The sequence below is a fragment of the Antechinus flavipes genome, chromosome 1, assembly GCF_016432865.1.
Source record: "Antechinus flavipes isolate AdamAnt ecotype Samford, QLD, Australia chromosome 1, AdamAnt_v2, whole genome shotgun sequence".
Taxonomy (NCBI): Eukaryota; Metazoa; Chordata; class Mammalia; order Dasyuromorphia; family Dasyuridae; genus Antechinus; species Antechinus flavipes.
The window spans coordinates 342,471,182-342,481,590 of NC_067398.1; the positions used below are offsets into that span (position 1 = coordinate 342,471,182).

The following is a 10,409-nucleotide window of genomic DNA, read 5'->3' on the forward strand; positions in this document are numbered from 1 at the left end:
TTTGACCATAAACCATGACGAAGTAAGTGGATGCAATGTCACCCCGGGCAGAAATAAAGTTGGGGGCTGGGGTTTTGATGTGGGGAAGAGAGAAGGCAGGCAGACTCTTGATCAGCCACTAGAAAGATTTATTTACACGTACCAAAAAAATAATAAATATTAAAAAAAAAAAAATGGTCCCGCAGGGAGGAGGCACTCTAATACAAAGACAGAAGGGCACCAGAGAGGGCAGGTCTTGGGATCCCAGCAAGGAAAGTATTTTCCTGGGAGTTAGGGCGGGGCACCTGGGGACGTCTGGCCCCGAGACCTCAATGTCTCCGGGCCCAGAAGGGCCCTGCGGGTCACGGAGCAGCAGCTGCGCAGGATGTCCCCTCGCCTGGGCCGGGCAGGCACGACGGGGACAGAGACACTGGCCTCCTCCCCATTGTCGCTGCTGGAGCCCGAGTCCGAGCTGTACTTTGGGGTGACGGGCGGAGGGAGGCGCCTCTCCCGGGGCTGACTCCTGCCTGGCTCGGCTTCAGCTCCGCTGTCGGATTCTGGCTCCGGGTTGGTCCTGCCCGCGTTCAGGAGCGCCAGCCCACTAGCGTTCGCGGGGCCCGGGCAGCGACGCAGCAGCACGGCTGGTAGGAGCCCCAGGCGGCCGCGGTACCTGCGGGAGAAGGAGAGGGGAGCTCGTTTCGTCCTGCCGAGCGGGGCGGGGCGTCGCGGCGCTCCTTCCCGGGCCGCCCGGCCTGAGCCCCTACCTACCTGCATTGCCACCAGCCGCGCTCGGACACCTTCAGCACCGTCACGCGGGCTCCCGCCGGCACACACAGCTCGTCCTCCCGGCTGCTCTCATACGCTTCCGAGGTACAGAACGGCAGCCCTGCAGGGGGCGGGAAGGAGCCGTTCCTCATCTCCCACTCGGTGCTTGCCCGGGGACGCGCCGTCCTCTCGGGGGGAGACTTCTGTAAGTCCCCGAGCCGGAGGGCGTCTCCTGTTCCTCCAGAACAAGCTAGGGGTACGGACTCGGAGGATTCGGAGCTGGGAAGAGCTTTCTCTTCCACGTGGGGAAACTGACCCGGGAGTGGTTTATCTAAGGGAGCGAACGCTGAGCCCCCACGCCAGAGAGCCCTAGCCTGCCCCTCCCCCGCTCCCTCCTTCCCTCTCTCGTGGTGGGGTCGGGCATGAGGGGCACTTACCCCCGAAGGGTAGCTGGGCCGGCTCCTCGCAGCCCTTTCTTGGAGACAACTCCTGGAGGTAGGGTGCGGGAAACCAAGCCACCTGCTTGTCCTCGTTCTCCACCAGCCACCAGCCTGGGGAAAGCAGGGGAGAGATGCAGCCCCCTCAGCCAGTAAGAGGCGCTAGGTTTTGCTTGGGGTAAAAGGGAAATCCGGAGGCAGCTACTTACTGGTACGGACATGTATGCACATCACACGGGGACATACCCTTCCCATCAAATACTAATTTGCTTTACTGTCAAGGATTAAAGAACCTCTCCTGCTGCAGGGTCCTCACCTATTCCCTTATTCCTTCTCCCAGGACTCAGAATTCCTTGGGATCCCCCAGGGGTAAAAATCTATTTCCTCCAAATGTCCCTAGCCCTCCAAACTAATACTTCCGTTTCCCCAAGCTCCTGTTCTCTTCCCTCCCCCAAAAGAAAAAACCCGAACCCCTATCCCTTGATGTCTCTGTTTCCTGGGGATAAGACCCATCTCTTTAGGCTCCCCACCAACATAAAACACCCCTTCATCCACCCGTCCCAGGATCCAGGGCAGAGGCCCCATTCTTCCATCTCTCCCACGTCCTCCCCTCCCCACCCCCCCAGTCCCACAGCCCTCCCACCTGTGGGTTCTCTAAGCAAGACATCCAGCTGTTCTCCGGCTTCCGCCTGAAAGGCTCTGCCCTTGATGTCCTGAGTACTGAAGCTATCAATGCACTGGTAAGTCTGGGCCTCCAGGGTCTGGATGTCTGGTTCTGGGGCCAGGGGCTTCTTCGGATTTTGTTCCAGCCTCTCCCAAGGCTCCCAAGGGGAGGGCATGACCACCAGGCTTGAAGGAGAGAGCCAGGATAACCAAGGTGAGATACAGATAAGATGGGTGGGCTTGAGCCCTCCCCAATCGGAACTTTTCTGGGCCCAGTACAAGATTTTCTGTCTCCCCAGTGGAACTTTTCTCCTGTCTCAGCTCCTCCCACCGTTCTGAGCCTGGCATTTAGGCCTCCTACCTGCCTTCTCTTCATGTCCTAGAGAAAATCAGATTCATTTCCACATCCAGACCTTTACCCAGGCTGCCGCGCCGATCTAGAGCCTTCCTGCCGTCCCTCCCCACTTTCCCTTATTCTGACCCTATCCATTCCTCCAAAACTAGTCCAACCCCAGTCATCCCCGGCCCTTCCTTCCAGCTACCATGCCCCAGACTGTAGTATAATATGCACTGTAATATATAAATAATAAACATCTGCAAATCCTGGAGACTCGGAGTCTGGACTTGGGGTTTCCTTAACTCCCTTAACTCCCCTTAGCAGAAGAACTCCTGATACTAATAGAGGCCCTATGGATGTCAGAGGCAGTTGAGAACCCAGGCTTTCCAGATTTCAAAGCTAGTTCTCTACCCACTGTACCACACTGCTCCTGTTTGGCCCCGTATGGCAGAATTTGGTTGGTGGGATGTGTGTTACTAGAAAAAGCCCCACCAACTATAAAGAACAGGATTGGCTAGACACGGAATAAATAAGCAGTAGTGAATGTCCTGTTCCTGGAAGCCTTGCTAAGCAGAGGCTGTGCAATTAGAAGGGAATATAGAAGGAGTTCCTAACCCAAGACTTAGAAAACTGGACTCTTAGAACAGTAGAAGATTCATGAAGCCTTTCTGTTAAATCCTAAGAAACCTAAAAAAGCTTCAGAGCCCCAGCAGCTTTCTTCCCCCTTTCTCAGCTTCCCCTCTCCCAAGCCCCTTTTCCATGTCCTCCTTAGGAATCTGCCTAGCAGATGGTGAGCTTCCCAACTCCCAAGCCTTCACAGAGTGGGGAAAACTTAATCTGAATAGGAAAAGTGTATTTATGGAGGCTCCCAAATACCTGTTCTGGGGCAGGACAGGCTCCAGATCTCCAGGCTGGGGCTGGAAAAAGCCAATGACCACCTCACTTTGAGAGACTGTCTCTGAGGCTCCCAGAAGTTTCTGAGAATAGGCTTCCAGCAGCTGTAACTTGGCCAGGCCCCTTCGCGTCCTTCCACTGGGGAAAAGTGCTGAGGTATCTGCAGGAAGAACAGCGAACTCTGAAACCCCAGTCCTACTGCCCTCAGCGTCCTTCTGAAGCTCCATTCTCCCTCACCTTAGGACCCTACCCTAAGGTCCCAGAACCTTTCCCAGACTGGCCCAGTACTTGTATGTCTGCTCAGCCAGAGTCTGCCACCCTCCTAGCCCATCCCTTCCCCAATAGCCATCCTAACCTTGAAACTTGGGAAGGGTACGATCTGAACTCTTCAGCAACCCTGCCTCCAAGGGAAAGGTGTTCTTCAGCCTTTTCTGGAAGGATAGATTCAGAGTTATGGTATGGCTTTAAATAAGGGAGTTAGGCAATAAAGGGGTAATATGGGCTGGGAGGGAGCCCCTAGGTTCAAGGGAGTCGTTGGGTAACCCCAAAATGTAACCTAGGAGAGGGGATTGTTCTCGAGGGCCCCAGGGGGTTATAGTGGGTCCAGTGTCTCACATGGAATTGGCGGAACTCCTCTAAGGTCCTGTAGATGAGACTGTCACTGCCATCAGACCAAAGCACGGAGAGAATGAATATCTATGGGCCAGAAAGATGAGGGTTAGGGATTTAATAGGTTTAGTACCAGTCCAGTTTTTCTTTATCTAGCTCAAGAAACATCCTTCCTGCTCTGTAACAGCGCTGGGTACAGAGGGCTGACCCCCACCCAATCCCCTCCCAAATAGCCACATTTTCTGCTACATCCCCAAACATTCCATCTTTAGCCCAAGCCATGACGAAGAAAAGGAGAAAACAAAAACTCGGAGGCTTAGATGAAGGAAGAAAAAGAGATACAAGTCACCGAGGAGTCAAGGAGATTGTGGGGTGCTGGAGATGATGAGAAAGGAGAGTCAGTGCCGTGGGTAAAGCAGTGATGGGAGCTACAGGAGTCAGAGACAGAAAGCAGAGCGGATGATGGGAGATCCATATGGGGAAAGAAGCAGAAGAGCATGCTTGGAGAGAAAGTGGAAGAGACGGTCGGAGGAATGCGAAAGAGGACGAATATGAGATGAATTGGAGAAGAGAGATGTGAAGGTGAAGATTTGGGGGAGACAAAAATGAAGGGAGACCAGGATGCAGAAAAGCAGGGAAATGGGGAGCCCTAGTTGGGGGGAGAGAGAGGAGAATACACAGAATAAACAGATGTGAGGGAAATGAAAACGGGCATGATAGGTAACAGAAAACCAGCCGAGTAATACCTGATGTCGTCTGCCCAGCACAAAACCCAGGCCTTGAACCGACGTTGGCTGCCGGGTGCCAGCCATCCTGCTCTGCATGGTTCCCCGGGCTCTCATCACCTTCTTAAGCAGATGGAGGGAGAGGGTGGGGCCAGATCCTGGCAGGCTGCCAGGAGATTTCTTACCTGTTTGTCTCCTCCCTACTGACCCCTCAAGGCTCATACCAGGAAGATCTGCCTGGGGCTGGAGCCCTAAATTCCCCAAGAGGTATTTCTACTTCCTCCTGACCTCTCCTGTAAGTCATCAGAGCCTCAGAGGCAGGGGACTGCTCTAAGTGGGTTCGGCAGAAGAGGCAAATTCCCTCTCCGTTTTCAGAGACCTGGACCAAGGACAGCTGTGGTAGAGTTAGAAAGAATACTGGACGATAAAGAGTTACACCATTTAAAGGTTAAAGGAGAATTAGATGTTGTCACTCACAACTATGTTTAGGGGATGAATTTTTAACCCTCTGGGGCAAAGAGAATATTACATATGATAAAAATAGACTACTGAGATGATATGAAATGTTTACTTTTACACACTTTCTCTCTCTCTCTCTTTCCCTGCCCCCCCTCCTTCTCTCTTTCTCCTTCTCTCTCTCCTTTTTTCTTTCTCTCTCTCTCTCTCTCTCTCTCTCTCTCTCTCTCTCTCTCTCTTTATCTCTCTCTCTCTCTCTCCCCCCTCTCTCCTTCTCTCTCTCTCTCTCCTCCTCTATATCTCTCTCTCTCTTTCTCTCTCTCTCTCTCTCTCTCTCTCTCTCTCTCTCTCTCTCTCTCTCTCTCTCTCTCTCTCTTTCTTTCCCCCTTCCTCCCCCTTCCCTCCTCCCTCTCCCTTTCTCTTTCTTTTTCTCTTTCTCTTTTCTCTGTCTTTCTGTTTCTCTCTCCCTCCCTCTTTCTCTGTCTCTGAATCCCTCTGTGTGTGTTTGTTTCTCTGTCTCAGGCCAGCTCTTCGCCATTTAGACCAAAATCCATATCCTGAGGAACTTAATCTTTTCTGCTTCATATGTGTATCCTGCCCTAGCCATACTTTACTTGCTACTTTCATATATCATCCCTCTTTAATTCCAGAAATCAGAATTAAGTCTGCCATTGCTACTAGAACTTCTTGAGTCATTTCATTTGTATCTGATTCTCTATGATCCCATTTAGGGTTTTCTTGGCAAAGCTATTGGAATGATTGGCCATTTCTTTCTCTAGCTCTTTACAGATGAGGAAACTGAGGCAACTGAAGTTAAGTGACTTGCCCAGGGTCACACAGCTAGGAAATGTTAAGTGTCTGAGGCCAGAATCCTCTTGACTTCAGGCCCCGCACTCTTTCCACTATGCCACCTAGCTGCTCATTGCTACTGGAAAGGGTGTATCAATCTCTTGCCCTATGATTTCAATACTTTTTTTCCATTTTAAAAAATAATATTTTATTTTTCCAGTACATGCAAAGATACTTTTCAACCTTAACCTTTGCAAAACCTTGTATTCCAAAATTTTTATCCCTTTCCCCACCCAAGTCAGCAAAGTGCAGTTCTTCTAAACATAGTTCCATATTCATCATGTTGCACAAGAAAAATCAGATCAGATTATATGATGAGCAATTCTGATAGACGTGGCTCTTTCCAACAATGAGATGATTCAGACCAATTCCAATGATCTTGTGAAGATGAGAGCCAGCTACACCCAGAGAGAGAACTGTGGAAATTGAGGGTAGAGCATAACATAGCATTTTCACTCTTTTTGTTGTAGTTTACTTGAATTTTATTATCTTTCTCCTTTTTTTTAACTTTTTGATCTGATTTTTCTTGTGCAGCAAGAAAAAATTTTTAATGAAGCTTTTTATTTTCAAAACATATGCAAGAATAATTTTTCCATCACTGACTCTTGCAAAATTTTGTGTTCCAATTTCCCTCTCCCCCCACCCTCTCCCTTAGATGACAAGTAATCTAATATATATTAAACATGGTAAAAAATATATGTAAATCTAGTTTAGGCGTACATATTTATACAATTATCGTGCTGCACAAGAAAAATTAGATCAAAAAGGGAGAAAAATGAGAAAGAAAATAAAGTTCAAGCAAACAACAATAAAAGATGTGAAAATGCTACGTTGTGATCCACTCTCAGTTCCCACAGTCCTCTCTCTGGATGTAGATGGCTCTCATCATCACAACATCATTAAAACTGGTCTGAATCATCTCATTGCTGAAGAGAGCAACATCCAACAGAATTGATCATTGTATAATCTTGCAGCAACATAATTGCATAAATATGTCTGCCTATATTGGATTTATATATATTTTTGCCATGCTTAATATATATTGGATTGAATGCCATCTAGGGGAGCAAGTTAGAGGAAGGAAAGGAAAAATTGGAACACAAGGTTTTTTCAAGGGTCAATGTTAAAAAATTATCTTTGCATATGTTTTGAAAATAAAAAAACTTCAATAAAAATAAATTTAAAAAAGAAAAATCAGATCAAAAAGGGAAAAAACATGAGAAAGAAAAAAAGCAAGCAAACAACAGCAACAACAAAAAGATGAAAAATACTATGCTTAGATCTACATTTAGTCTCAATAGTTATCTCTCTGAATGCTATTAGCATTTTCCATCCCAAATCTATTGAAAATCCCTTGAATCACAACATTGTTGAGAAGAGCCAAATCCATCACAATTGACTATCATATAATCTTATGACTGTGTATAATGTCCTGGTTCTGCTCATTTCACTCAGCGATCAGTTCATGTCAGTCTTTCCAAGCTTTTCTGAAATCCGTGTGGCTCCATTACTATTCCAGCAACTTTCCCAAACCAAAATCCCACTTTTTGGCCATCATTCCCCTTCACATACTGTCTTTGCCATTATGGCAGGGATTCCCACATGGCAGGGACTATCTATCTTTGTTTTTGTATTACCAGTGCTTAGCATATAGGAGATAGGGACTGTTTCTGCGACATTACTAGTATAATGAACTCCCAGTTGGGGCAGCTCTTGTCAATGTGGGTCAGCATCTTTGAGGTTGACTAAGGTAGTGACTTAGGGAGAGATCCAATATTCACAGTAGCATTATTTGTAATAACAAACAAGAAATAAGCCATTGGAGAATGGCTAAAAAGAACTGTGATAGATTAATGTGATTGAATATTCCATAAGGGATAATGAATGTAAGAAAAGACCTGTGGAAAAGCAGAAAAAGGTGATAGACTCCAGTGCAGATTGAGGCTTTTTTGGGATAAAGTTGATGGAGGAATTAATTTTGTTGCACTATATATGTTTTCAATAAGGGTTTTATTTTTCTTGTTTTCTCAGTGCTGGAGGGAGAACAAGAAGGAGAAAAGGCTGATTTTCTTTGAAAGCAAAAACAACAACAACAACAAACAAACACTTTTTAAATAAGAGAGACAGTGAAAACAGAAATATCCAAAAGAATAATATACATGATTATTACAACATGAATTAGCAATAAAATGTCAGGAAGTGTGGATATTAATTTACAAATGATACATCATCCTTTCTTTTAAAGAATGGAAAAATACTGGAATATAAGCTTGTATTAACTTTCAGTTAGAAATCTTTTATGTTCTTTTAATTATTTAGGGAAAGGGTGTGGATCGTGCTTGAGGGAAATTCAACTGAACCCTTGCTTGGATGTTTCTATGATGGAGGCAAGCAAAGTTTGGAGTCAGAGAGCTCAATTTGGGATCAGGGAATCCAAATTCAAATTTCATTCTGTTGCTTACTACTTATATGATCTTAAAATTACAAGTTTTTCCCTCCTATTTGGTATAAAGTATTAAACAAATAATTTGTCATTTCATTTGAATAATAAATGCTTCTTGGTCATCATGGCTTTTAATTCCTTCTTCTGAAAAAAAATAGAATTGGAAAAGATGATGTATCTTCCGGTGATTCAGTTTCATACCCACAGAATCATCCTTGACTCTTCGTTCTCCATATCCAATCTATAAACAAGAATAAGCAATTCTACCAGAGTTTCTTGAATTTTCTTCTTCCTTTTCCTCCCTCTACTCTTTTGGCCATTCTTCTAGTTTGTGCCTTCATATCCCTTCTTCTTGACTATTCCAATAATTTTTTAAATAATAGCATTTTATTTTCAAAATACATGCAAAAGTAGTTTTCAATATTCATCCTTGCAAAAACTTGTGTTGCAAAATTTTCTTTCTCCCATCTCCCCACCTTCCTCCCCTAAACAGCAAACAATGCAATATATGTTAAACACATGCAATTCTTCTGTACATATTTCCACATTTATCATGCTGTACAAAAAAATCAAATTAAAAAGAAAAAAATGAGAAAAAATAAGCAAGCAACAACAAAAAAAGGTGAAAATTCTATGTTGTGACCCACATTTAGTGTCCACCATCTTCTTTTTGGATTTGGATGGTTCTATCACAAGTTTATTGACTATCCAAGGCAGTCCCAATAAACTTTGGAGAGAAAATGCCAGCTGCAGCCAAAAAAAGAACATGGGAGATTGACTATAAATCAACACAAACTCAGTTCACTTCTTTTTTGTTTTTTTCTCTCCAATGGTTTTTCCTTTTTGTTCTGATTTTTCTCTCCCAACATGATTCATAAAGAAATGTGTATTTTTTAAAAATAAAATAAAAAAGGAAAAAAAAAGTATGTTGACTATTTCAATAACTTCCTAATCACCTCTATTGCTTCTAGCTTTCCCAACCTCTCCAAACTATCCTTCATGGAGCTGCCAAAGTAATCTTACTAATACTTAGCTCCTCACGTGAAAATCATTCAGTGGCTCTTCAGCCTCTATGATAAAACTACAAACTCTTTAACCTTTCTCAATTTCTATACTTATGTGACATGACTGTATTTCAGATGTGCAGAGATCCAGCTAGACAGGCCCAGTTCTCCGTACTTCCTCCTGTCTGTGTGTTTTGGCATAAGCTGTTTCCCATGCTTTTTTACTTCCATTTCTTAGACTATTTATTTTCTTTCAAAGCTCAAATCAAGTTTTGATGATCTTAAAATCTTAAGCTAAGCTTTTCTTTATCTGCCTAAATTGCTAATGAGCTTTCTCAAATTATTTACAATTTACTCATCTGTTTGTATATGTTACATTCATATGCCATTCCAGGAGAATTAAGTTCCTTAAAGGCAGAAAACAATTCTCCTTTTACTCTTATTTTAGTATTTTTAGCTTCTTGCAAATAGTAGGTACTTACTTAATAAATGGATTTTTTTCCTGTTATTTAGACAATGCATTTTTATTTCATTATTTATATTTTAGATTAGACATGAACATTCATTTTTTTTACATATTTCCATATGAGACATGAGGAGAAAAAATCAGAACAAAAGGAAAAAACTATTAGAAAAAAAAGAAAGAGGAAAAAAAGTGAAAATAGTATGCTTCAATTTACATTTAGTCTCCATAATTCTCTCTGGGTGTGGATGGCATTTTTCATGCAAAGTTTACTGGAATTGCCTTAAATCACGGAATTGCTAAAAAGAGCCAAGTCTATCATAGTTGATCATCACACAATCTTCTTGTTGCTGTATATAATGTTCGTGGTTCTGCTCACTTCACTCAGTATCAGTCCATGTAAATCTTTCCAGACTTTTCTAAAATCAGCCTGCTCATCTTACACAACAATATACCTTCATATACCACAATTTATTCAGCCATTCTCCAGCTGATGGGCATCCACTCAGTTTCCTATTCTTTGCCACCACAAAAAACATTTTTGCACATGTGGGTCTCTTTCCTTCCTTTAAGATCTCTTTGAGGTATAAGCCCAGTAGAAACACTGCTGGATCAAAGGGTATGCACAGTTTGATAACTTTTTGAGGTAGTTCCAAACTGCTCTCCAGAATGGCTGGATGTGTTCATAGTTCCACCAACAATGCATCTTGGAAGAAAGGGGTAAGATGACTAGAAAGATAGGCGGGGCCTAGGTTATGAAGAACTTTGAATGCCAAACAGAGAAT

At 44.0% G+C, this 10,409-nt stretch overlaps 1 protein-coding gene across 1 annotated transcript; it reads right to left on the reverse strand.

The window, feature by feature from the left end:
* Positions 1 to 112: 112 nt before the first annotated feature.
* NOXO1 (NADPH oxidase organizer 1) lies at positions 113 to 4,531 on the reverse strand. The gene is made up of 8 exons (XM_051969482.1): positions 4,431 to 4,531; positions 3,691 to 3,771; positions 3,431 to 3,506; positions 3,058 to 3,235; positions 1,825 to 2,030; positions 1,182 to 1,295; positions 748 to 865; positions 113 to 649 (listed from the first exon to the last, which is right to left on the reverse strand). Exons 1-8 carry the CDS (start codon positions 4,524 to 4,526, stop codon positions 271 to 273), a joined length of 1,248 nt encoding a protein of 415 aa, XP_051825442.1. The 5' UTR covers positions 4,527 to 4,531; the 3' UTR covers positions 113 to 270.
* Positions 4,532 to 10,409: the final 5,878 nt, after the last annotated feature.

Excerpts from the sequence above, each read along its gene's own strand:
- NOXO1 (XM_051969482.1), bottom strand. The coding sequence starts at position 4,526 with ATGAGAGCCCGGGGAACCATGCAGAGCAGGATGGCTGGCACCCGGCAG. Across the intron at positions 3,772-4,430 it reads TGCTGGGCAGACGACATCAG|ATATTCATTCTCTCCGTGCT; the intron begins GTATTACTCGGC and ends TCTGGCCCATAG. Across the intron at positions 866-1,181 it reads GGCCCAGCTACCCTTCGGGG|GGCTGCCGTTCTGTACCTCG; the intron begins GTAAGTGCCCCT and ends CGCCCCCTGCAG.